Below are 27,888 nucleotides of genomic sequence, written 5' to 3' on the forward strand. Positions count from 1 at the left end.
GTGTGTGTGTGTGTGTGTGTGTGTGTGTGTGTGTGTGTGTGTGTGTGTGAGAGTGAGAGAGAGAGAGAGAGAGAGAGACACAGACAGACGGCTGTTTGACAAGTGCACAGTGGAAGCCAAAAAACAATGTGTCGTTCATTATGAGGTGGGATATTGTGTTGCAGCATCGTGTATGTCTGCTGTCATCAAACAGCTCTGATGTCGTCTTCAGTAAATCAGGTTACTGACTGTTTATTCCAACCCGGGTGTTGATTTCTCAGACACTCGATCAGTTCGTTTAGAAATCACGTTTGCTTATTGTGACTTGGTTGCAGCTCTTGTGACGTCAGAGTATTAACGAGGACGGACAATGAGGTGAATGGTGGCATGTGGTGTGGAAACGCTCATCTGCTGGTGGTGCAGATGGCCAGATACATACATGTGCCATAATATGGGATATACACCACTTGTTCCATAATAGAGCATGTATATCACTGAGCCTGTGCTTCCCTTTTATGCTGAAACTAGACCCAGAAGTCGGACTCTAAACTCTCAACGAGAGACTGAAGACGGTCTCCCTGGTTTAGTTGTGAAAACTAGAGAAAGAGAAAAAACCTTGAAAGCAGAACCAAACCAAAGTGTGAGGGTGGCCCACTGGCCCTTAATAAGTCATGTGCCTGTAAACACGGTCGTAGCTGAAGCACGTGCACAGAACTGTTGGTGCTACAGCTGCTCTGCTAACGCGCTAACAGACACACAGACGGTTCACTTACTGCTGTTCAAAGTTTAAAAAACTCAAATGATCTCGTTAGCTCTCTTCCTGCCAGTAAACGCCTCCACAATGTGAGTCGAGGACATCTGATGATAGCGTTATTATTTACCGTTTGCCTTATTTTCACTGAGTAGAGCTTGAACCCATCACAATGTAACTCAATGCAACCTGCACACGTTAGCTGTTAGCTGCGTTATTTAGCTAGCAGGACTGTGCTGCCCACCGGCTGCTAACAGCTAACGTTACCTAGCTCTCCTCCTGCAGATCTCAACACACATTTGTTGTTCACAAAGTAGCATTATCAGGGAGGAAATAGGCTGCACGACAATGTTTAACCACAGGTGTGTTGTACTAGTTTGCACATGCTCAGTAGGCAGGATGTACGGATCGGTGGTGTTGTTGTTGTTCCTGTGTAGCCTAAATAATAATGATACGTGTTATCTGATCGATGCATAGACTTGCGTAGTCGTCGATACACGATTCCTAATTTTAGGATGTATCGGAGGCATTTACGACTTTAATTAAAGCACGTAAACACGTTCTTGTGGGAACCCAAAATACAAGTATGGACCTGAAAATGAGCATGAAATGTTGTCTTTAAACTCAGCTCCAGTTTATCAAGTTGGGCAAGATGATAGTGCACAACGGTTAAACGGATCACAGCTGCTATACGTCTAAATGAGATGGCTGCGGTTGCCTCTCCGGGGTTATCCCTGTCAAAACCAGGCCTGGGATGGATGTTCAAGCATGGACATGCCTAGAAGTTCAGATAACGATCTGATGAATCGTTAGGTAAAAAGAAAAGAACAAACATAAAACAATTTCAGGGGATACGAGCGAGATTTGAAGACCTGATAATGAAACAAGCTATTTATGGCTGCCTTGAATGGCAGATCTTTTTTCTTCTGTTTTTCAAGAAGACTGGACTGTTCGGCCTCATAGCGTGACTTTATGAGGCAGCGCTGGATATTTTGAAAGGCTTGTGGCTCGCTGCTGCTGAAAAATGTGTATTTGCCCTCCAAGTTCCATTGAAAACATCCAGGGCCTGTTAGCAATCACAGTTGATGTGGTAACCCTGTATCATGTGCTATAATTTGATGTAATTTGGTATTGGGGATATCTGAACCATGTACGAACAAACCCGTCCACATGACACAAGTGTAACAGAAGGAAGAAAGGGGTGAGGACGACATCTTTAAGTCCTGGAGAAGGTCTGCAACTCGTAGCAGAGTATGTGAGCGGTAGAAGCCCGGTCTTGTTTGTTGCTGAATCCCAGTGGGCTCAAAGACGTTCTACTGATGCGTGCACTTAAAACCTGGACGTGATTCACCTGTCAACTCGGTATCATAACGTGTGTGAGGAGGACGTCTCTCTGGGCTGACAGAAGTCGCCTTTTGGCTCCGGATTCATGACTCGCCTTTCAGTATGTCGTGAGAATGCAAGCAACCGCTGGGAGACAGATTTAATCATGTTTTCATTTTTTTCCCCCCTTTTTCCATTCTCTGGAAGGTTTGTTCTCCGACTCTCCAGCTCTAGAAACCACAGCGCTGCATCACTCGTCGTACCCAGACTTCTTTCTTTCTTTTTTTCTCCTGGTTTCGATGTTGGCTCCGGAGCAGAGCTCGCCCACCAAGGCTTTCTGTGACATTTAGAGTCTTCCAAAAGTGCTCGTGTTTGTTTATGGGCCGTCTTCCCCACTCAGAGTTTGGTTGGGGGATCAGAAACACGCATTATTTCATTTATTTAAGGCTCTTGATTACAATCTTTTAGGGTTCGGAAGGAATTTGATAATATAAATATTTCTATCCAGGAGTGTAAGTTAGCCTTTAGTGTAATTAGCATATAGCTTCAACATCCAAGGACTCTCTATCTGTTGGCTAACCTTAGACATCTTGTAGAAGGCAAAGTTGGTATTTCTACCTCCTCCCCTCCTTTCTACGCCTCCTCCCCTCAGAGCTCTGATGATCGCCTGCACACTGATAGGAATCATCTCAGCACGCCTATCGCAGCAACCTGAATTCTGCTTTGTTTTCTCCTCTGTGTCTGTGCTCAGTCCTAAAACCGACGACATTACTTTTCCAGCCGATAACAGGAGCCCAGACAGCCCGAAATAGCCGAGTGTGTGTTGATTACAAGAACAGATGCACACAGTGTCCCCCACCGCCACCAGCAAAACACATTGTGTCCTGAATAGTAAAGAATCAGTGTTTGTTTGATATCAGTCTCTGCTCGTGGGCTCTGTGCTGCAGCACACAAGCCTTTTCAAAACCTACAGGGTTCACTCAAGAGAGCTCTTGGGGGGCCTAAAACGACACCATCCAAAGGGCCAATGTGTAAGAAGTGGCCACCTTCTCCAAAACAAATAACCTCGACTACGTCCATACAATCTAAATTAACATTAACTAACAGCAGGGAAGGAATATGCAAAATTCAAACAAACTGTTGAAGCTCAGTCGGTCAAAATGCTATTTCATTTAGAGTAACCTCGGCATGTTTGCTGTGCCACTAATCGGGGAACCGTATGGTCCATTCACAGTAAGTTTGAATGTTTTAAATTAACATTCTGACCTTTTTAACATACCTGCTGTTTTTTTTTTAAATTACAAAGTATATCCGTAGCTATAATAAACCTGTGCAAAACTCTGTTTTCCCTCCAAAGCGGCTCTCTCCCTCTTTTCCTTGACATGCCTCGATGACATTCTTGTCTGATCATAAAAAGGCTGCGGCTGTTTCCTTCCCCTAAAGTCATTGTTGTAAACAGGGACATTCATCCAGAGGCTAATGGGAGGTTGAACCGACGGACTGTGACCCGGCTCATTGGCTGTTATTTGTTACGAGCGCCGCCCTTTCCTGCACATCCGCGTGAGAACAGCGATCTCTGTACAGGATCTGCTGGAACTAAATGTTTTCAAATCAAGATAGTATTCCCCTATGTGCATTGCCGGCATGCTTTATACTCTCTCTGGATCTGGCAGACTTCCAACCCGTGACAACATTTCCCTTTTCTCTCCACAGTTTCAACCGTGTCCCGACTCCATAACACATGCTAACACTTTCAAGGAGACCCGGTGTAGTTGTTTTCTTCTTTAGTTCAACTTTCAGTAGTTCAACAGCATTTCAAGATGAAGTTTAGTTTTTCATAGACTTAATATACGAGTCCATCTAGTGAGGTCTGTGTTTTATTCTCACTGTTCAGAGCTTCAGGCTTCCCCGTCACTGCTTCACACTCTGACTTGTTTTCCTTTTGCTTTAACTTGTTTCCCTGAGTAATCAGACGAGATCGCATTTCGATAATCTCGTCCTCGGCTCCTCACAGTTCTTTGGATTTCACTTAATTACCGCATGATGAAAAGACGTCGAGTCCTGTTAAAGCCCGCCTCGCTCCCTGAGTGACGGGGATGTTTGCCTGGAGTGACTCTTGCATCAAAGGCATGCTCTGCACTTAACCGATCCTATAATGGCTTGCCTTCTGAAACAGGAAGCTACAGTTCTGATGCTGAAAAGTGACCCCCCTCTTGGTGTCAGATTTCACTTTTTGAAAGTATTGGAAGAAGCTTTTCGGGCATCTGTTAAATGTTTGGTACGAGAGAGTATAATCGCTGTTTAGTACGATACAGGGGCAGTTTTAGCCAAGAGCCGTAAATTGTACATTTCACAATGTGAAGTTGTTTCTTTTTTTTTTAGTTATCAGATATCAAAGACAAGACTTACTGCCGTCAAGGTTGTTCATAAGTTCAAATCCCACCACTGAGACCTGGGGGTCTCTATGAAACAAAGAAAAGAGAACGTTTTGCATTTCTGTGTGATAAATAACTTTAAATGATTTATGCATATCACAAATTGTTGATCTACTAATCCTTTAATCAGCACTACAATGATCTATTTAGTGTTGCATGGATGCAGGATGTCCCAGGCTGAGCTGTAAATCAGTTAAGATGTCAACAGCGAGGCCACCACCAGCTCAGTGAATGAGAACACATCTTCAGTGTCTTTTCACACAGAAACACCATCAGACACCATTAACTGATCTCAAACAGAGCTGAATACATTATGTATACATTATGTATACAGCCCGTCCTGCTCTGTGAAGGTGGTGTGTACAGTAGGTTCGATTTATTTTTTTTTTCCTTCACTGCCTCCCACGGACTTCAGGAATGTCTTTTCCACTTCTGGTCAAGCTCTTAGGGCGAGACACTGCAGGCAACAACAGTGTTTTTCATGCACCAGTCAGTTACTTTGCTTCCATTACATTTCTTCTTTCAGACAAGTGTGAGGAAAACATCCAAAACACACATTTATCTCTTCATTTTACTACTTTGTTTATTTGTGTCTGTAGATTTTTCCTGAATTCACCAACAGTCACCATTAGATAACACCTCATTTGCATATTTAAACACATTTTCAGAAAACATGTAATAAAAAAGATGATTATCTTAGTGTGAGTAATGTGTGACTCTCCTTTCTCCTTTGACAGTGGTCGTATGCGTGGATGGCGTTGTGTGTCAGACCTGCAGCTCTGTGTGGCGCGTCGTCGTGTGATTGTACGGGCTGTGCGGGTCTGTGTGTTTGTGCAAACACTGTGTGAGTTCTTGCTGAAAGGTGGGGAGTGTTTGAGTGTTCAGGGTTCAGGGACCGCTTCCCTCCTTAAGAGAAGTAGCGTGACAGGGCTGGACGGACGGGTTGGGAGAGGCCGTATCCTTGGATTTTCCTGTGGTGGCGGTCCAGATAAGGGAAGCGCTCTTGTCGACTATCGCTTACAAAAATAAAACCCCAGGGGCAGATGCAAGAGGCCCGCGTGTGTGTGTGTGTGTGTGTGTGTGTGTGTGTTATGTCTGTGTGTGTGTGTGTGTGTGTGCGTGTGTGTGTGTGTTCAGATATGCAGGCTGCTAGATCAGTTCTCCAGCAATGAGAAAACCTGTCTTCTGGCTCGAGTAGAGCTTTTTTCCTTCTGCTGCTGCTCACTCATGATCTTACGTTCAGATATGTATTAACCAGTGGCGGCTGGTCAATAGAGGGCTTATTCTACTGAGCCACAGAGAACAGAGATCTGCATGTTTTTTGCATCGTATCCAGGCTTGAAGCACGTTCTACTCTACACACATGCAAAATGATTCCTCATGTCAACATCTCTCAGAATAATAGCATGACTCCTGTGAGTTCTGAGGAGCATTTTAAACATGACATGACACGGTGGGGCTGCCCAGAGAACAATGGTGAGCAGTGAGAAGGCTCTCGGCAGTGGCTGAGTCACTCCGTCAACATGAAGCCAAGACAAAAAGTGGAGCTGAGGAGTTGTTGTACTTGGTGTTAGTAACAAAGTGATGCAATTCCTGCCTAAACTCTGTTCGCAGCTCACTCATCTCCCTAATATAGCAAGCAGACACGGTGCCAAGGCTCTCTGTAATCCCTTACCTGGAAACGGTTGTCTAAACGGGCTCAGGTGAACGCCAATCCTGTCCCAGGAGCTCTGAACTGGGTTGAGTAGAGTCACGTGTGTGGTCGGGCCTCTTTAGAGGCCTCACCGTGTGCGTAGAGCCTGTTGTTTATTAATCGAGCCCTCTACGTGCGCCGTCTTCAGGCAAGATGCAAAGATTAGATGCCGCTGCCATGTGATGTGTTTCAAAGAAGCATTATCTGTTCCCCATGCACTGTGCTACGTACACAGTGACATTTTCAACCCATTTATTACAACAGCAAACCTGCTTGTGTGCTTTGTATCCGTCAAATAGAAGATCCATTTTTCTATTTCTATTCATCTTTTAGCCCCCACCCGAGCCTTTCAACGCTTTCAATCCTTTGTCACACAGAATCATCATAAAGATGTTTTAGCTCTGCTGACCCCTGCTCTCCATTCTGTCACCTTTCTCTGCAGCGACTATGAACACCAGCAGCAGCCTGATGTTCTCTGGAGTGAACGGGCAGAACGGGAACAGCATGGACACCTCTGGCTTCTCTGAGGGGGACCTGCTGCTCCAGGTAAGACACTGGGCCCAGGTGTGGGGGGGGCACCCATTCACACACTACTTGTAAATGTATCCTAAAAGGTCACATTTGTAACTTCTGTCATACGTTTATTATTTATCGTACTGCTCGTTACTTTCATCTTTTATTTGAACAGAAAGCAGCAAATACTGTAACTTTTAGATGCTTCTGAAAACCATCTTTCTCTTCGACATGGATCCTAGTCAGCGTGTTTGGTGTGACGCTCTTCTGACAACCATCAGAGTGTCGTCTCATGAAGCTAGCTGATGTCCTTCCATGCAGGACAACCGGGTTCCTGCAACTGTAGTTCCTGCACACACATACAAACTACAATACTACTCAAAACTGCATTAGATAAAAATGCGTTAAATACATTTCAATAAAATGAAGAACCATAATGAGTTTTGCTTTGGTTTCTATCCCCAACACGCTTAAACTCACTACTTCTCTCTTGTTCTCTTGGTTTCGGTAACTATTCTCCTGCAGTAGTTGCATAAACTAAATGCCATTTAAAATGTAGAAAGCGGAATTCCCCATCCCTGAAAGAAAGGCCTATTCTCTATCGCTAACCGGTGGTCAGGAGGAGCGGGGTCATGAAGCCAGGTCAGATGCCTGTACGAGAGAGCAGCACCAGACCTCTCACACAGATCACAAGAGGCCAAGAGCACAAACACGCACACACAATAGACACAAGAAAGTGTGTAAACACACCTCTAAACCGTTGCGTTGAATGTTACTGCTGTACGTAGAAGAAAGTCCCACAGCCTGATGGATAAGTCAACGTCCCGAGGCTTGCAGATGCACAGATGCCCAGGCAGACTTTGTTTATTTGGGCGCTAGCTGCATTGTGTGGAGCTAATCCAGGTCTTTCCGCGCTGGAGGAAGTTTTGACAGGTGAGGCCGCTCGTCTTGGGGCCTCTTGCCAAAGCCGGGCCACGCTCTGTGGCTCCTAACAAAACCAGCACTTTGTCGAGGGCCCCGGCCTCGTTTATTGACGCTCACCTGTCAGCAACGTTGTCACACTCTGTTCCTCCTCATGAACACAACGGGCTGTGATTGTGAAACACAAAGGTTCCTTTGTGAATCAGCAGCTGGTGGAGTTATTTTGGGATTATCAACAGGCAGCAGGATTTCAGATTTCATTTTGACAGAATGAGATTTAATCTGTAATTATTTTTGAAACGGGTGGAAGTTAAATCATAACATACTACATGCAAGTCAGATCTGTAGTTTTTGTAGTTTTCTTTAGTTAGTGGAAGCCTCAGAGGAGCCTGTTTCCTGTCTGATGCATGAAGAGATGAAACCCTGCACCCCCCCGCTGCCCCTTCACACACAGCTACAATGTAACAATACATGTATCCAAAGATTACAATCTCATTCATCTTTTTAATTAGTGTGGCAACTTTCCAAAATGCACAAAAGTAATAACTTAAAAGTTGACATTCCAATGAATTAAAGTAAAAAGCTAAAATGAGATGCCATGAAAAAGAAACTTTAAAGTGTGCAATGAGTGACTCTGCACCTGTTACAGTTGCCATGTATACCTGATGCATGCATGCATTGGTGTGTGTGTGTGTGTGTCTGTGTGTGTGTGTGTCAGTAACATACCACACATGTATGCATGTGCTTTATGAGTGTCGACTGACTGTCTGTTCCTCGCGCAGGCGTTGAACGGGTTCGTGATGGTGGTCACGTCAGACGGATCGGTGTTTTACGTCTCCTCCACCGTCAAGGACTACCTGGGCTTTCATCAGGTGAGATGAGGTTTTATGAGATACAATGATTGAACAGGGAAGTCAAGAAATGTAAGAGGGAATTTGAATTATTCAAACCAGCACCTCATGTCTAAAGCAGCTGAATTGCTGACCACGTGTTGTGTTCTCTCCTCTGCCGACAGTCGGACGTGGTTCACCAGAGTGTGTTTGAGCTCATCCACACCGATGACCGGTCCTTGTTCAGACAGCAGCTCCACTTTGCTCTGAACCCCCCGTCTGCTGCCGCGGGCGGAGACGGTAAGAACTGTGAATGAAAAGTAAAGATGAGCTCAGCCTCCACCTCTCTGTGTGTGTGTGGACCAGACAAGAAGGGTGATCTCTACCTGCTGTTCTCAGTGTTGCAGAGTGCCGGCAGCACGGTGATGTACAGTCCCGAGCAGCTTCCCCCAGAGAACTCGTCCTTCCTGGAGAGGAGCTTTGTGTGTCGCTTCCGCTGCCTCCTGGACAACTCCTCCGGCTTCCTCGTCAGTACAATGTTTCTGGTTCTGTTGTCAAAACATGAGGTGGAATTAGAAAACGCATCTCATTGATACATTTTACCAAAACCCCGCCCTAATTATGTGTTAACGATGAACAAACACACAAAGAACACAGAGGACGGGTTGTTTCTGCACATCTGAAATGTCCGTGGCGTCCATCTTTTCTGCCCGGCCCACAACTGGAACCAAATGGTGTAAAGGTTGCAAGCACAGCCTCTTGTAGCATAACAACTTTTTGATGCATAAGATCTCTAATCCATAGGTTGGAAGTTGGGGGACATGTTTCCTTCCATTGAAGCAGCATGAGTCTCCTAGCCAGGAGCGTAGCTTGTGTTTGCCGTATTGATTGAGAGCCTGCGCTACTGTGCCAAATAATGCTCTCATGGCGAGAGGCTTTATGAATAATTTGATGTTCTTTCACCCAAACCAGGCGCTGAAGTTCCAGGGGCGGCTGAAGTACGTCCACGGCCAGAAGGTTTCCAACGGGAACTGTAACAAACCTCAGCTGGCGCTCTTCGCCATCGCTGTACCCGTCCAGCCGCCAACCATCGTGGAGATCAGAGCCAAAATGCTCCTCTTCCAAACCAAGCACAAGCTGGACTTCACACCCATGGGCGTTGATAGCAGGTGCTACAAATCCTTCCTTTCTTTACAAACCTAAGTGAAATATAATTAAAGTATCATCTTAAATAAAGCGTGCAACAGAACCTTTAGACGCTCCCCTTTCCGCTGTGTGTTCAGCTGTTGCTTGTCGACTGAAATGAATTCCAGTTCAACAAACGTAATGTTGTTCATCTTTTGTGTCCCTCCAGGGGGAAGATTATTCTGGGATACTCAGAGATCGAGCTGTGCATGAAAGGCTCCGGCTACCAGTTCATCCACGCAGCCGACATGATGTACTGCGCCGACAGCCACATCCGCAGTACGTCGGCGATTTTGACTTGGCTTTAACATTGAATATGAATATTATTTGGTGTTTGATGCGCATTCGCATTGTTTGTTTGATGCAAGAGGTAATCGGACACCAGGCAGCCGAGTGTACTTCTATGCATCGAGAATACAGCTGTTTATTTCTCAAAATATTTCATTGGTATTTACAAATCAATATTTGTAAGATTGATGTTATTTTCTACTTTGTTGTACAGACAAAGTTAATAACATGTTTGGTAATGAACAATACGGATCAACGATCTGTAGCTGTGTTTTTGTTATTGAGGGATACACGGGCCGGTCGGTGGAATTCCTGCCCTGGTTGCACATTTATTGCTGCTTTGCTGGATAAACCATCATAGTGTGTTGTTGTTGTTGTCTTCATATCGCAGTGATTAAAACAGGAGAGACCGGTCTGACTGTGTTCAGGCTCCTGACTAAGTCGGGTGGCTGGGTGTGGGTGAAGTCCAACGCCAAGCTGATCTACAAAGGAGGAAGACCTGAGTTCATCATCGCATATCAGAGAGCTTTAGTGTGAGTGTTCCATCCTTAATAACTGAACTGTGTGTCTGGATTGGTTACGATGATGATTAGATGGCACAATCCAGGACAGCGGATTGACCAGGTTTCTAAATCATAAGACTCTGATCTTTAGTCAGTAATGTAACGTGTGCTATTTGGTCCGTTTCAGCAACGCGGAGGGCGAGGAGTATCTGCGTCGGAGGAGGCTGCAGCTTCCCTTCAGCTTCACCACAGGAGAGGGCGTCCTCTATAACACCGGCCCCTCCGTGGACGTCTCGCAGTTTCAGTTCAATACAATGTTCAGCAACGTGGAAGACATGAAGAAGGACGTGACCCCCGGCTCTTTGCTGGACTGCTTCCTGAGTCAGGATCAATCGGTGTACATGCAGGTGCCGGACACCCCTCTGCCCATGGATCAGGTGTTCATGGACAGCCAGGCGCTGGTCAGCGTGGCCGGTGAGGCGTGGCAGGAGAGAGGAGACACAGCCGCGATGGGCGACGCCGCTGTCGTCGTGAAGGAGGAGGCCAAACAGTCGATAATGGCTGTGATCGACAACCTGGAGAAAATGGCTCAAGACGGCGACTTTTGCTCGGCTCTGCAGGATCTGGACGTCAGCGACGTGGAGCTGATGGAGTGGGAAAATACCCTGAAGAGATTAAGTCAGGACGGGGATCAGCAGAGCAACGTCAAGGCTGAGCTGGACAGCATCCTCACCAACGATATCTTTGACTTCATCGATACTGTTTTGTTCAAGCAGAAGGGAGACGCCAGCCCTCCCAGCTGCCTCACAGCGGCCAACAATAACCAGCAGGACCCCTTCACCCAGGCCGGACTCGGCGAGCCGCAGTTGTTTGAGACACCGAGCCCTGATCGTACATACTCTCCGATGAACGGTCTCTACGCTCGCCAGCAGGAAACAATGAACGGCCCAGTGATTGCAGAGTCTGCTCAGATATTCACCCAGAAACTCTCCCACCTCGGCCCCCTCATTACTCAGGCTGACCCGAACCTGCCTGCTGTTCAACAGCTGCAGCTCCGGGACATTTTCAGCCCGTCTATAGAGCTCCCAGAGCTCACTGTCCCTGACGCCTCAGCTCCTTTCCCGTCCTGTGGGCGGGCACCTATCACCCACATGGGCGGCCCTCTGGGGATTTCCGCACAGACGCAGCCCGGCCAGCTTCTGCGGTGTCCTCAAAACAGTTTTCCGGCTCCTGCAATCGCACCAAACGGACAGTTACTGCAGAGCTCTGCTCGACAACCAAACAACGTTGCGCCCGGCGTGATGAACATTTTGCCCCCCCTGATTCCTTGCAACGCCTTCAATTCTATCAGCACACCTACTATTCCCGTTCCCTTTGCCACAACGTGTCTACAAGGAAGCCCCTCATTTGAAACGCACTGCCAACAGGTTCAGCAGTGGCCGCAGAGCCGGCAGCAGAAGCCGCCTCACGCCGGCCTCGTGCAGAACGGACACGAGCTGATGCCGGCACGCCACAGCCAAACTCCCGGAAGCCAAACACTCCCACGTGCCGGCCTGTGGCCGAGCAGCGTCGCCGGACTGAACCACGCTCAGCCGGGAGGGCTGACGTGCAGCCAGGCAGTTGCTCACAGCAGCTGCATGTTCGACCAGCACTTTGCCTCCAGTCCAGCAGGAGGCGACGTCCTGGCTCTCTCCGGCTCCTCGGGCCTGCGGGGGGCTGACGCGTCCCTGGATCAGAGTCCTCCTCAAGGTTCCTGCTACTTCCAGTGGAGCCACAGCGAGTCCGTGGTGGGCACGTCCGCCATCAACCAGGAGAAGACCAACATCAGCCCGCCCAGCATGTCAGAGCACTCACTCAACATTCAGCACTACCTGGAATGCCACCAACAGACTCAGGTAAACACATTCTGTGATTTTGTAAATGATTTAATGAACTAACCCTAAGAAGAGAGCGCCTCCTCTGACCTCGTGTCCTCTCTGCTCTCTCCAGCAGGATGAAAGAGTCTCTGCTGAACTCAGTGGGGTTTTTGCCACTCCTGCTCAGGACGTGGCCGTGTACCTGGCGGAGTAGAGTCACGCCACCTTGTTATTTCACAGGACAAAACTCAGTATCGTTGGCCTGTATCAGCGCTTATCCACAGACTCTCGTGCTTACCCTTATTAATAATGTTTTATATCGTTTATACTCTGTCCAGTCTGTAATGTTTAAAAGCTGTGCTCGTCAGTTTTGAGTGAAGATACACTATAGTAATAATGAAGTATAAAGCCACAAGTGCGTTTAGCAGGATGGAGCTTGAGCCAGCTAGGAGGATTGGTCAAGTAGATCCAAACAGCCAAAGAAATAGGTTTTTATGAGGGAAACCAGGTGTTGTCACGTCTGGGACATTCATTCATCTCCCAATTTTGAATACCTAAAATACTAGAAGATATATATATATATATATATATATATTCTAAACGTTGATGATGACCTTTTCTCAAAGATGTCGTCATCATCTTTGTAAAAGAAACAGTGAAAATAAATCACTTAAAGTGACAGCGACCTGAAAGCACAGCTGTAACGTCAACTCAATGTTATTACAGATAAAATAATCTGTATGTTTTTAATGAAAACTCTTAGATGTGGTTGATGTAAATACAATCTGTAATCCAAACGGTAGTATTCGTTTCACCAAAAGAGCCTCGCTCTGGCTCACACACCCTCTCACGTGTACAGCAGGTTCAGTGTGCTTTAGTGGAGAAACGCTGCAGAGGTTTGTCAAACACATAAACGTAAGACCGACGGCAAACATGTCCGCAATAAGCAGAGCAGTCAGGAAACGACTGCCCGTCTGATTGTCTCATCAGCTCTGCTTCCTGTAAACTTCTGCCAGGAATGACAGCATTTTGAATTTGTCGCATTATTTTTCATTTCAGTGTTGTTGTTTTTTAAACTGAAAATAAGCGTAGCTGCAGTTGAGTTCTTTTGAATGCGCTGCTGCTAATACAGACGTGTACTCGAGGGTCGTTTTGAGATGCATCTTATTATATTCAGTAATGGAACTTAAAGTAAACTGGAAGTCCCGTGACAATGAGCCTTAAGAAATCAGTCCGTCAATAGAATCACTCTTCGTATCACGCCGCACTGTAATCATGCACTCATCTCAACAGAATGCTCAGTGATTGCAAGAAGAAAAAAAGTCTAAGACGTCCATGAGTCACAGTCGAGGCCTGAATGATCTCTATTCTACAAACAGTGAGGTAGTTTTACGGGAAAGCTTTCTCAAAGATTGCTCCAACACGCTGTCGATAACGTCACCCCGTTCCATTGGCCGGCTCCTGAGAATGATGCATGGGCCTCCGCTCTACACTCTTCAACAGTTACCAAAACCGATGGTGCCTTCAGGTGCTCTTTAGTCAAACAAAAACGTCACATCTGTCGCAGCAAAGTTGCCCTCGAACGGAGAAAAAAAAAATGCTAAAAAACCCCAGACAGTAAATCAAGACGTTGACCGAGGTAGCGGCGTAAAGATGACGCATCCTCCCATCCATCTACTGCATGTGATGTATGTTCTAAATCAAATGCACAACTTCAAAGGATGGACTTCTGTGGTCCTACATAGGAACGCCCTAAAACGTGTATTAACCCAAACATTAATTTATATGATGGCATCACGACCACATACACATTTTTCTTGTGCCTTTCGTACCGAGTGGGCAGCTTAAAACATATCTTCGTGTAAATGTATCTGTGCCTTCTTGTAAAGTAACATATTGTTTTCTACGGCCATCCTTTAGAGCTGCACTACTATGAGGGAAGCCGTGTCCATAGGGGACGCAGTGTGTTTACTGTAAAGTAAAGGTTTTATCCTTAAGTGCATTTCAAGGCTCGGAGGAATCTCTCCATCACACAGAACGTCCGCACCAATGGAAACAAGGGAAAATACTTAACGTGACCTATCTCTGTAGAGATGGTAAGATTTCTTGCATTGATGAGTAACCAGGTCCCACAATGCACTCTGTCCATATTTACTTTGTTCCTTCTCTTCATTGTGGCTCCATTATATCTGCTCTTTATTTCCACACTACAAGGAATGGTTTTGGATTAACCTGAGTTGAGAAACCATGGCAGCTCTATCGTATCCCTGCTGCACTGTGGGAAATCACTCAGTATTTGACCTTTTCGTTTTTTTGGAAATAGCTTTCAGTGAAATGCTTAAAAATGGTGAAATCCTCAAGAGAGTAATGGTAAAGGTGTCAGGGCACAGATGTAATGCTCTGTCCTTTCTGCTAGTTTGTCTTCGTTGTGTTGAAAGCACCATCATGGAGAAGATCTCGGTCCGTGGAGGCTATCAGGACGATACATCACCTTTGATATTGAACTTTAATACAGACGTGACTGTAGCCACTATGACAAGAAACCCAGGAGCCAAATGAGTTATTCACAGCTGTGTCGATGTTTTTATGCTAACATGTGCCTTGCCATATTTCAGTGTCATTATAATCCACTTATATTTAGCCAAGTAGTTATAGTATCTATATCATAATATATGTTGAACAAATAACCAGCCTTTGTCTATTGTTAAATGCTTTTTTCATAAATATGTGTGCAGTGATTCAAAATGTGTTTGGCTCATTTGTTTATAAAAATCCATGTTAAAGGGCAACTTCTTTCTTCTTTTTTATAACTTTCATTTTAAGGAGTTTTGCTCAATACAACCATGTGCACATGTATACAAACACAGCGACATTACCCAGCATGACCCACCTCTGCTCGGACCAAGAGCACAACAATGACATTAGGAACATTACCAAAGGCAAACGTGTACAAGTGTAATACAGATATGATGGTAAATAGATAAATAAAACCAAATACAGGAAAATAAAAAAGAATATAATAGAATAAAAGGGAGGGTTTTGAGTGGGAGCACACAGCACTGGTGAGAGATTCTTTTTCATCATTTTGTAGAGAGCAATGCTGGTTCTGTCCACCAGAGGGCTCACTCTCCCCCGTCTGTGTCTCATGTAAGCAGCACTAATATTTAACCTGAAGTCTTTGAATGACTCTGGTCACACCTCCATCGATATAACAATATGAATAAGGTTATAAGTAGCATATATATATATATATATATATATATATAAAATGTGTTCTCTTGGCTCGGGCAAACATGGCATACAAACATACAGTATAGCCGCAAAAACAAGGTTGATGCTCAGTTGGATCATAGTATAAGATTGTGTAACTTCCACTTCAAATACACTCGGCCTGCTTTAATGTGGTAACCTGACGGTCGGACGTGGAAGCTGTGTACTGGAAACTACATTTTGGACATCCTTTTTGTTATTTTATTCTGATATTTACATTGTTTAAATAACTTTCAGGTTATTTTTATTTTTTTAAATGCAAGGTCTTCTATGTCACACATTAAATTGCACTTTACGTTTGTAGCACAACAAAGTGAAGGAAAAGTGCAGAAAATCAAAGGCATTGTGATTTCTGTACAGTAACAAATGTTTGTTCTTGATGCTCCCAACATCATTCTCTTATCGTCAACTAATGTGAAGGATTCTTCAATGGCTTTTTTTTTCTTGAAGAACTGAAATAAATATTCTTAAAAAACGACTTTATGTCTTTCAAACCAGGAAGTGTTTGTGGTTTTATTCAGGATAACAGGAAGTTAAATATGTGTGGCCTGTGTACTAATTCATTCTACATGTAGTTTTTCTTTTGTTACTGAGTGAGATATAATAATGCTTTTTTTTTTACTGCCAAAAACCCACTTGCCAAAGTTATTGGTTTGTATTTTCTTTAAAGCTGTAAAATAATATCCGGCCCCTCTTTTCCCCCTCAGGGGCCCCAAGCCACATTTCAACTGATGACTTACAAAGCCACAAACCTCAAACATTCTTCAGTAGTTTTCCGCTGCAAAGGCACAATTTAAAGTTTGTGGACAAAGAGCCTGCATGCTAATGTATTATTATATACAACTCGTTGTAGGATTTGACATCCCACTTCTCTTTGATAGTCTATCCCTGTTGTAAGGCCGTAAAAGGTTGATTGATTGTTTGTACTGCCATGTTTGTTTTAATGATAGATACAGGGCTGTATCATTTGCCCCATTTTTGACAGATTGTCAATGTTACATGCAAGATATCTCATATCTAAGACGGTAATACTGTATATTTATGTTGAAAAAAAAAATAATTAATGATTATTTGCAAAAATAAGGTAATGATATTAACAGTTAAGTCATTATATTATACGAATACTCTCCAGACAAAGGGTCAGGGGAATATCGTTTTTTTATTTTGTGTCCTAAACATACAATAATGAGGAACTGAGTTGCCAGTAAACCTAAAGCATGGCTTCACCACATTCTCCACAGTGGGAGATTGCAGTGCTATTTGCTGATAAAAAAGACTGCATGCCACACAGTATATTGTTTTTATATTGCTTGGGTAAACAGTAAACAGTAAACAGTAGCATTTGAGTACCGTGGAGTTAACTGTCCACTAGCTAGCTAGTTAGCTAGCTTGCTAATTTCGCCATGTTGTGCCGAGTGAAGCCGATGCGGAAGGGTCATAAAACCTGCATTCTCTCTACTGGCCAGCAGGGGGCGACTCCTCTGGTTGTATAGAAGTCTATGAGAAAATGACTCTACTTCTCTCTTAATTTATTACCTCAGTAAACATTGTAAACATGAGTTTATGGTCTCAATCTCTAGTTTCAAGTCTTCTTCAATACAGCATGATGTTCATTTAGTAAATTATGGTCCATTTCAAGCTGTCACACACCAATGGGTGACGACACAATGACTGCGTCATCTTCTTATATACAGTCTATGGTTACAGCGGGCTGGTGGCAAGCTAGCTAGCTAGCTAGCGGACAGCTGGCTAGTTTGCTAGCTTGCAAATCCCGCCATGCTACACGGCCAACAGGCCGACAGGACAACCTTGACTGGCAGACAAGACTTAAAAAGACCACAAGCTCTCTTCCCTCCTCGCTCTTTTGGGCTCGGAGCATGAAAACACATTTACAGCCGTGGCGATGCCGTCCCGCGGGACACACGAGTGTCTAAACAAACACACAAGCTCCTGGAAGCATGAAGGGCAAGTGCCAACGGATTTCTGCAGTGGTGTGTACAGGCGCATAAAACAGAAAAATATACACAATTCAAAGTCAAAGGAAGCGTATGTATGACAGTTTACCGTAAACAAGTGCTTTGCTGAATGTCTGTGTGCAGAGGGATGAACATGCACTCATCTGATGGTCGCTGCTGCACCAAAATACTTATTTTGATTTGCTGGAGAGCAGCAGACACTTTTGTGATGCTTCTTGGGCAAAACCAGTATTTCATTTGAATTATGAACATAATATTTGTGTATTCTTAACGGTACTATTACATAGCACAATGTTGCTCCTTACACGTGTAAGCAGTGGGCAAAGTCCTAGTGCTCTCATAGTGGTGTCATTGATGTGGATGGGACCAGAGGAGCTGGACTCTGTGTGCACATCTTGATGCTTGGTGCTCAAACACACAGAATTTTTAATGTGAAGATATCGTCCATATTATCTGACCAGAGAATTGTTTTTGCTGCTGTTGTTTACATTCCTAATGATGCAAATTCAATAAATGCACGACAACAGGAATACACAGCTGTTTCTGTTTTTTGTTTTGTTTGTTGTGGTACAAATGTGCTGCATCTGCATTTCATTGTGTATCTCTGTGTTGCAGAATGACAATAAATGATCTTTGAATCCTTGAATCCTTAATAAAACAACTACAGATGGGGGACAAATTAAAGGAAGAACGTGAATAAAAGAGTGGAGAGTGCAGCACGGTGTTACTAATAGTGTAACTGTGCCTTTTGTTATGTCTGGCTATGTTTTCTTTATTTCTGCTGTACTCGGGTCTCTATTACAAAGCAGATCTTGATCTCAATGATATTACCTGATTTAATAAAAGGTTGTTTTATATAAATGAGAGAATATCTTGTGGAGGAGCACTGAAGCTTTTGTAGACGCTCGTGGTGGCCTGACTCCATTCTAAGACGCTTCATGTTGTGCTTTTTTCCTTTACATTTGTCACCCAGCTGTATGTATTTTTCACCAGCTTTGTTTTTAAACTGGGCAACACATTTTAGATTATAGGTCAATTTCGTGCATAGTTGTAATAAAAAAAGGCCATGTAGTGTCCAAAATGAAAGAGTCAATCCTCTGGGAGCCTTGAATATCCAATTGACACCCTGGACGAAGGTCTTTGACCGACTAATAGACAGTTAGTGTCAAAAATAGAACCATAAGTCATCCTGAAGAGCAGGGGAGTTCTGATGCTTAACAGATGAACGATAATAGAGCACACTACAATACACCCAGCATGTTGGCCTAGTTTTCATTCTCCATGTGCTGTGGGGGTCTTGAGTGCCCAGAGGGGGGTCTGATGTGGTCATGTGACTCAATGTATAGGTCTATGTATTTCCATATAGCACGAACAACTCGACATATCTGTCTCTGTCTGCTGTCAAAACAGTCGTGTTTAAACCTCCGCAGCTGTTTACACACAGTCTGACAAGATAAGACTGAAGTCGTGAGTCCAAGTCTCCCCGAGGCAAATGATCTGAATTATTCATATTTCATTTATTCTGTTAAACCGTTCAATTATATTTCCTGTAATAAAAGTTATTTCCCATCAAAGAGGTTTAAATGCTGTTTCAGTGCCTTCTCTTCAATGCCGGAGATTTACTGGATTAAAAGGGTTAGAAAATAAATGACAATACAATCTGAACTGACTGAACACTTGATCACATTCTTATCAAAGAAGTGATATTCTTGAATATGTCCTTGTTTAATTAAATAAGTAAACATAACTTTAGACGACATTCTAATTTTAGGTCTAACATATCATCACTTTGCAGTCAAAATGATTGTCTAAAACAGGTATTTGATATTAGAAAATTCACATTTTGCTCTCATGTGTGTGTTGGTGTCTGTGTTTGATTGACAGCAGGCTGAACCAACGAAAAAATAAACAAACAAATGCTGCAATTTACAAACCAATGGGCCGATAGTGGGCCTTTCTCATTTCCCAGTTTTGTAAATCCTCGATTCCTTTCCTCGCCTTCTCTCCTAGCGTCTTTGTCCCGCCCACAGGAGATGCGAGCGGAGGAGACTCGAGGAGAGAGGAGTCGAGGCAGCGAGCAATTACCAATGAGACGTCCTCGGAGCCGTCATTTTAAAGAGACTTAAATTAAATACGACCTATGGAACAGCTGCATCAGCTGTCCATTGCTTTGTCACACCGCTGCATTTCATGATCTTTGTTGGACGACTATGACAGTTTTCATAACTATAGTGGTATATCTATATATATATATATATATATATATATGTACAGTATATATATTATAAATTGACAAATTCAAGATAAATACACATGTGATGTCAGTAAGGTTTGCGGTTAAAACGGAGCCTTTGCCAGGCGCTACACAAACGTTGAAGGGAAGAAAGTTTGATCATCAATAAGTACAACTCATAAACACAAAAGGAACACAACATTCCAGCTGTGTGTCACGCCCAGGAAGCAACCTCCGGTTCTGTCGAGTGAAGCCAATGCTGAAGTGTGTTAAAGCTGCATTCTCTCTAGTGTCAACCAGGGGGCGACTCCTCTGGTTGTATAGAAGTCTATGAGAAAATGACTCTACTTCTCTCTTGATTTATTACCTCAGTAAACATTGTAAACATGAGTTTATGGTCTCAATCTCTAGTTTCAAGTTCAAAATGTCCGTCCACAAACCAATGGGTGACGTCCTGATGACTACGTCCACTTCTTATATACAGTGTAAGGCACACGCTCTTTTTGCCAGCAGCCATGTGAACATGTCCGGGTAAGAACAGGTGTCATTGATCAAATTAATTTTGTTATTTCGTGTGTCACAGCGATTCCAGTGAGCTGCAGCATGCACAATACCAGCGCCCTGACCCACCTAAATGGAATGGGGCCATAATGTTATTAACCCGTGTTTTCCCTGCAGGTAATGTCCAAATAGCTGCTGTGAAAAGGGCCAACTGCCGAGTCGGCCCACACCTGCATCGTTTACATGCTGGTTAACGTGCTGCAGCTGAGCAGCTAATTAGCAGAATCAGCACAGGTGAAATGAATAACATTGACGATGCATCTGTTGTGAGCCAGCGAGCACAATGGGACTGATGAACAAAATGAAACCTCTTGTTGTCCTGACATGTCAAAATGACTAAATCATCAAATGAATGGAATCCTTAGAATTTACACGAGGGGATCTTCTCGAGAAGAAAAAGTATTCCTGAGGACGTGGTGGCCGCCTGAAGAATGTAAAGTCCAGTATTCTGTCTCTTTTGGCTCCGTTTTTGGTCTCCACCACCTCATGAGGGGAAACATCCGTCTCTTTAGCTGCTAAATGCTCCACTGTGTTCACCAGATAGTCGCTAACGGTGTCCGTCTGCTGTTTGCTGCTGAGCGGTTAGTGTAAAGTGACTATTTACAGATTTTTTGGAATCTGACAAATCGCCACCAGCTGCGGCTGAAAAGCGTTGAGAGTGAACCAAAACAGCAAAGTAAAGAGGAGCAGCTGAATCAGGTGATAATACTCTTTGCATTGTAAAGTCACTTTGTCTAATATCTTCTATTGCGGATCAATTATCGTTGTTTTTTCAGGTTGTTCTTCGTAGACACAGAGACTTCCTTCGAACGTTGGAATGAACTCAGCTACATTATTTAAAAAGTCTAACCTCTGACCCACATTCAGCACGGGCCAATGCAGGCTCAACATAAACCTCCATCTCTCTCTGTGAGCGCTGATTGGGCGCCGGGACCCGCTCGCGAACGCGCCGGCGTGGACGCGCTCGGCCCGTGTTTCCAGGAGACTCTCCCTCGTGGGCGCGCGTCGCCTCCTGCCCCTGTCCTGTAAATTTCATAAGAAGCTTCTCGTGCTCGCAACCGTCGGAAATCTGTGTCGGGTGTGCCCGCCAGTGGAATGCGCGCACTCGCTGCCCCCCTCCTCCTCCTCTGCAGCTCATGTCCGGCGCTAATTGGAGTGCAGCACTGATGTAGATTATAAAATGTAAATACTTGGAGCTTTCTATGCGTTTATTTGAAGATTGTTTAGTTGTATTTCTAACCCGGAGGGGGGATGAGGAGGGCTCCTCTGCAGACTGCGTCTCCTCTCAGATAATTTCATCTTTTTCTTCATGAGGATGAAAACTCAACATCGTCTTTCTACTTGGAACAACTTCATCTTTCCGTGAGGGCCGATGGGACCGCAACTGTTTCCTTATCTTTCTCTTTTTTAATTTATTTTTCAGCGGATCGCATTCTGCCCAATCTCTTGTTTCTTTCCTGCACATTTTGATTTAACTCCGAAGTGCATCGGCCCCTAGAGAACAAAACGAGGTCCTGTTCATATAACTTATTTCGTTTGGCTATTTTTTTGTTTGTTTTCTCTGATTTTTGTATTTAAAGAATGTGTTGCCGGTCTTGATCTGGAGGATTATAGCAGAATATTGTCGGTGGCTCGCATGTAGCGCAGAGAGAGGCTCTGTGTGTTTCTGAGGGATTCATCGGAGGCTTATATAAGAGGAGCCGTCATGTATGCAGGACGCAAGCGGAGAAAACCAGTCCAGAGAGCGTAAGTTCGTTTATTTATTTATTTTATTGTAAATGCCAATTAAATTCACTGAAAACAGCCTCGTGTTAAACAGTAAAAACCGACCTGGAGAGCATGAATATTCTGATGTTGGTTCCTAAATGCACAAACCCGCTGCGAGCCTGCAGCTCTTCTCCAGAACATTTAGAGAAACAGTTTCTTTCATCGATTTAGAAACTGTTCCAGGTTTCGTTTGCTCCTTCACGCAAATAACCGTAAATGCACCTGCTGGGTGATGCGTATTTATGCGTTCTAATGAGTTGTTTATTGATGTTCTGTGATGGAAACAATAAGGTGGAGGTTTTCTGTGCGTTATAAAACGTTGTGCCGGGTTCCTTTAATGCCTGCGGATTACTGCAGGCCTGCAACTGCGGCCTGATTTTAACCTTCAACGCTTCTCTCTTAGATTTGTATTCATAGAGCTATTTGAAAAAAATACTCCTGCAAATAAACGTAAAGAACACACGCATTTTTGTTATTCAGCATTATTTTGTAATTAGTTGTTATAACGTCTCTGAGTCACTGGGACCCTCATGCAGGTTGTTGCGCCATTTTCTGTCAAAACGCCCTTCAGAGGATCAGACACATTGTTTTTAACGTCGTCAGGTTATTTTTGATTGGTTTAGGATATTTAATAATCCGTCGTTTATTAATAAAAACATGTATTTGTTGAGCTTAATATGTTACAAATCGCAATTTGAAAGAAATAGCCTTTCATATGATTTAAGGCTTTGACTTAAAACCCAAACGTCTTTTTTTCCATCGTGATTAAATCCTCAGCAGTGATGATGAGGTCATCCAAATTAAATATGAACAACTTGACTTTATTATAAAGTGTGAGCACTGTCAACATGCGAACAGGAGGATGATTCACCTCTGTGTCTTCATGTTTTGCTCTTCTGATGAAGTCATTTATTTTATCATTAGTAATTCATATCCTGCGAGTGAAACATGTTACAGGCAGTGAGACGGTTTCCATTGAAAATGCTTTAATCTGGGAGAATGTTTTATGTCAGAAACTGATGATAATTCCTAAAAAAAAAGAGACAGAGAGAGAGAGACTCAGTGTTTGCAAAAGTAGCACAAATGAAAAATTCCCATAATCCTCTTGTGATGAGACGGACTCATGATGGACTCAGACTATGGTGAGGCACCTTTTGGTTACAGAGAAGCTCAGATTTGACTCAGTGGATCAGGTTGTCAGAGCAGGGTCAGTGTAGAGGTGTGGTTCATGACGAGGCTTTTCTCCCACACACACACACACACACACACTGATCAGTGACTGCTTTGATAACTGATGGATTTATTGCTTGCTGGTTGCAGTTTTCACAATCTGAAGAATTATTGCTTTTCTTTTGTGTGTTTTCATATCAAGGTTCAATTTATTCATAACATCCATAAAATAATAATGTCTGCCACCTGAGCAGCCATATTGCTGAAATCTCCAGATTGACCAACGTTTAAATTTTTGGTTTGTTGATCAGATCAAACGTGCAGTTTTGAGACATGACTTTGTACTCTGGTAATTCATGAAAGACATTTGATCAAATGACATGACAGCTTATAGACTGAGTGGGGAAAATATATAAAATCCAGGTATTAATTATGATACAATATTTTTTTATCCTAGTTGTATCCACACATGTGTGTTTAACCAGCACTGCAGGTCAAACACACCGACATCCATTATGTACAGTATAAACAGATGTTCATGTGTCAGTGTCTGAGTGTCGTGGTACATGAACTGCACACTATGTCGGATCATATTGCTGCTATATTGTTCATGTTTGTGGAAAAAATAAAAAAGACAGCAATTAAATCTAACTTGTTAATATTTTCCGATTCAGTTAAATGCTTCTTTACATTAGTAATGTTTGTAAACAACAACAAAACAATGCATTCTGTTCTGTTGAGAAACAGAACATGCTTAAATTATCTGAATATATTTGGTTTTAATATGGTTAAAATTGTGATTTGGTCCGTATTTTCATTTCATTTCATTTTTTTCTGTACTTATTTCGGTCTTTGTGCTGCAACACCTGGTTTTCTCCCCTGCGGTTCATTGAAGGCTCTCTTCTTGTCTGATCTTTTTACAAAGAATCGACTGAAGCAGGTTACACACAATCAGCAATATGTTTGGTCCACATCTGTGTGTTGCCACGTGGAGTCCAACCTCTTTGGCTTGTGACCCATTTAAACCAATCTTTGTCTGATTACAACCTCCTCTGTGTTTATACAGCATGTGATTATCATGGTCCCCAGAGGATGTGAGCAGTTCCACTCAGGAACTTCAACTCTTCTTACAGCCCAGAGGAGCTGAAGCTGTTCACTATTAAAGACAAACAGAAAATACTAGATCTAAATTTGTGCAGCAGAAATATGTTTTTTCTTCATCCAGTTTATGTTGAGATCTCAGACCCAGTGAGGAACTGTTTATTATGGACTATAAACTGTCAATTCAATTCAAACCCTGTGGTTGTTGTAGATGATGGTTAGTAACTTGAAAAAAAGGTAAAATACCGTAGAATACTTTTAATGTTAAAGATAATAAATGGAAAGTAATTATCAAACAACAATAATGATAATAAGAATATATAGACATGCAGAGACTTGGCCAATCAAACACAGATCAGAGTCTGAACTCACTTTACTGAAATCATTTGGGAACACAGTCAGTGCTGGAGATGCACTTTTTGCAATATTCTTGGCCAGATCTGATTATTTTAAAAGTTTGACCTGCCGATTAACATTTTCTTACTTAGAGCTTTAATTGACAGCGAGGCTGCGGACTAACTTTTTCCATCACCATCCCAAAAAAAATCATTTCCACCATCATGAAGTCAGCGTAAACCGTTCTAAATGTTTTCCGTTACTTGTTTGCTTAACAACACACAATTCAAACGAATAGGGAATGAAACAGTTTTTCTATTGTTTGAGAATAATGGCATTCATAGTTTTAATTATATAAGTTGCAATTGGCTAGTGTTAAGAAGTTGAACAGGTCATAATTCCTTCTCTAATATTTATTTAAGTTCCTTCAAACCACTGTATTAATTCAAGTTTCTCACCAAAGAACGACGGTTTCAATCCGCTGCCGATCGATCAGTGCATCTCTAATCACTGCTACACGTCATCAAATGATCAAATGTTTGTTGTTGAGTTTGAGCTGGGGTTTTGTCCAGGTCTGTGGTTCACTTTAAGCTACATTCGGTAACTTTAATGGAAATATCTTTTTGTCACATTAGTTCAAACTGTATTTATATTGTGACATTAGAGACGGATAGTCTGTCAAAAAGCCTCCTTTTATTGCTCCTTATTTGCAATAAAAGACACCCAATCAGAGCCGAGGAGTCTCTAAAACAGCCAATCGCTGCTCGGGAACTCCGGTCAGACTGGGAAACGCTGATCAAACAGAGTGCAGCTGGAACGAGTCCTAACACCCAGAAATGAGTCAGCGTTTTTGCAGATCCACTTCCCTCGTCTCGAAGTCAATACATTTCTTCAATCTGTTTTTGGTTAGACGCCTGAAATAAGGTCTGTGGTTAACACAAGCTCAAGAGACTTTAATGTTTAGTTCTACGATATAGAAGAGGTCAGTAAATACCTCTCTGGTGAATTTAGAAGCGTTTAAGTGTCTTAAAATAAAGGCGGTTGCTAAGGAGAGTCTAAATGAGACGACTAAACGTCCTCACTAACACTAGTCCTCCTTCAGCTTAGTGGTGGTGAAGCCATGTGACCGTGGTGGAGTTCCTTTACAGCCTAACGTTAGCTTTGTACTCCTGAACATTTTATTCAGGCTTTAAAACATCATAAAAGTGGTGTTTATGTTTGAAGATTATCTTGCTGAACAAAATGTGTTAAGTATCATAAACGTTTGTTTGCCACAGAGATTATTTTCTGCAATAATCCAAAATCCATTTGTGGAAGGAATGCTAATTTGGCCGACAACAATATGTCATCCCTGCAGCACTCTATATGAATTAAGGTTATTTCACATTGCCTGTTTCTCCCCATCAAAAATATTCTATATTATATTTGTCCCTTTACCCCCAAAATATTCAGCCTAGTCTCCTAAAAATGACATTCCCATAAAACAAAACTGTATGGTCAATTAAGTTTCGAGGAAAAACTCCGGTTCTGCCGACTTTTGTAGGAGACATTTGTTTTGACCCAAAATGTCCTCCCGGCGCCACAATGAAAGCAAGGCAAACCAATCCTCTGTTGGTGCCTACTGATTTATGATTTACTGATTTTATTGTGACCTCTTTCTCCGTTTATCACGTCCGTCAGGGTGAAGCAGGCACCGACTGAAGGGGCCAAGTCCAACCCGTCCAAACGGCACCGAGACCGGTTGAACGGGGAGCTGGAGCGGTTGGCCAGCCTGCTGCCGTTCCCCGAGGAGGTCACCACCAGTCTGGACAAACTCTCCATCCTCCGCCTGAGTGTCAGCTACCTGCGGGCCAAGAACTTCTTCTCTGGTAAATCTAATTAATCTTTACTGCTGTGCGTACAACAGGAATGGCTGTGTCACTTCATATCATTCATCATGCAGTTGGATTTTCTCTTATTGATGTGTTTTGCTATTCGGTTGAGTCCTTTTGCATAAGAGCAGTCACATGGACGCATTGATCGCATCTGTCACATAAACCTGTTTCCAATTAGTTGGACAGTTTTGGGAAATCGTCTCGTGTGCCATGAAACTCAGAGAAGATCGATATCAAATTAATGAGCTACTGTATGTGTCCAGCACACAGAGAGAGGTCTGCGATGGGTTTAGCCTAGCTTAGCACAAAGACTGAAAGCAAGTGGAAACTGCTAGCCAAGCTCCATCATAAGTGAAAAAAATACATGTTATGGCAATCCCACAGTTGTCTTCTTTCATTCTAATGAACCTTGTCACATCTTAATGAACCTTATCACATAATCACTTAAATTAATAATTATAATTGTATAGAAGTCTATGAGACAATGACTCTACTTCTCTCTTGATTTATTACCTCAGTAAACATTGTAAACATGAGTTTATGGTCTCAATCTCTAGTTTCAAGTCTTCTTCAATACAGCATGATGTTCATTTAGTACATTATGGTCCATTTAGAGTCACACAGACCATAAAGCAGGGGATGCTTTAGGGCGGGGCTACACGGTGATTGACAGGTCGTTACCACCGGTCTGGGAGTCGTCCATGTCTTCGTCTTACAACTTTAACCCTTTTACAGTGTGTTTTCAATTCAAGAAAGTTAACTGTAATTTTTCAAGATGAAAAAACAAGATGGCGACGGCCAAAATGCCAAACTCAAGCCTTCAAAACGTCAGTCCACAAACCAATGGGTGACGTCACGTGGTGATCACGTCCGCTTCTTATCTTCAGCAGAGTCAGGTGGGACAGGAAGCGCTGGACGAGCAGAGATTACAGATACAAAGCTGGAAATAATGACGTTAAATGAGAGTGTGGACGGGTAGTGTAAACAAACGCATGCATACGATGTTCAAAAATTCAAAACGTGAAGGGAAGCGGCTGCTCGCAAATGCCTTCAGTTGTTGCTTTGGTCCCTTCGACCATTACGAGAATGTCACAACAGCCGAGCCGCTCGCTCTGTATTTGTTTCCCCCACATCTCACGGCTCGCCTCATTAAACCAGAGATGTGGCGACCAGCCGCCGCCTTATTCAGATGTTTTCATCCCAGAGAAGGGCCCCTCAATATTTCATAAAGACCCACGTCTGTGCATGTGTGTGTTTGTGCGGCATCGAGAAAGAGAGAGCTGCATGCCAACGGATGGCCGTTGTACGGTCGTCTCTACCATG

At 43.3% G+C, this 27,888-nt stretch overlaps 2 protein-coding genes across 3 annotated transcripts in view; both read left to right on the plus strand.

The window, feature by feature from the left end:
* LOC116397986 (aryl hydrocarbon receptor-like) overlaps window positions 1-15,015 on the plus strand; it is a 27,523-nt gene extending 12,508 nt beyond the window's left edge. Inside the window, exons 3-11 of one of the 2 annotated variants that reach the window (XM_031873937.1) lie at window positions 6,624-6,727; window positions 8,398-8,487; window positions 8,631-8,745; window positions 8,845-8,972; window positions 9,418-9,614; window positions 9,800-9,909; window positions 10,310-10,451; window positions 10,609-12,316; window positions 12,411-15,015. In XM_031873937.1, the coding sequence (XP_031729797.1) occupies window positions 6,624-6,727; window positions 8,398-8,487; window positions 8,631-8,745; window positions 8,845-8,972; window positions 9,418-9,614; window positions 9,800-9,909; window positions 10,310-10,451; window positions 10,609-12,316; window positions 12,411-12,491 (2,675 nt within the window). In that variant the 3' untranslated portion in view covers window positions 12,492-15,015. The remainder of the gene's footprint in view (window positions 1-6,623; window positions 6,728-8,397; window positions 8,488-8,630; window positions 8,746-8,844; window positions 8,973-9,417; window positions 9,615-9,799; window positions 9,910-10,309; window positions 10,452-10,608; window positions 12,317-12,410) is intronic. The other variant, XM_031873938.1, reaches the window with a different exon arrangement.
* A 6,441-nt stretch (window positions 15,016-21,456) lies between these two features.
* LOC116398026 (aryl hydrocarbon receptor-like) overlaps window positions 21,457-27,888 on the plus strand; it is a 31,688-nt gene continuing 25,256 nt past the window's right edge. The window contains exons 1-2 of the mRNA XM_031874007.1: window positions 21,457-22,063; window positions 26,372-26,559. Coding sequence (XP_031729867.1) covers window positions 22,023-22,063; window positions 26,372-26,559 — 229 coding nt within the window. The 5' untranslated portion in view covers window positions 21,457-22,022. The remainder of the gene's footprint in view (window positions 22,064-26,371; window positions 26,560-27,888) is intronic.

This window comes from Anarrhichthys ocellatus, unplaced genomic scaffold, assembly GCF_004355925.1.
Source record: "Anarrhichthys ocellatus isolate YVR2014 unplaced genomic scaffold, GSC_Weel_1.0 scaffold77, whole genome shotgun sequence".
NCBI lineage: Eukaryota > Metazoa > Chordata > Actinopteri > Perciformes > Anarhichadidae > Anarrhichthys > Anarrhichthys ocellatus.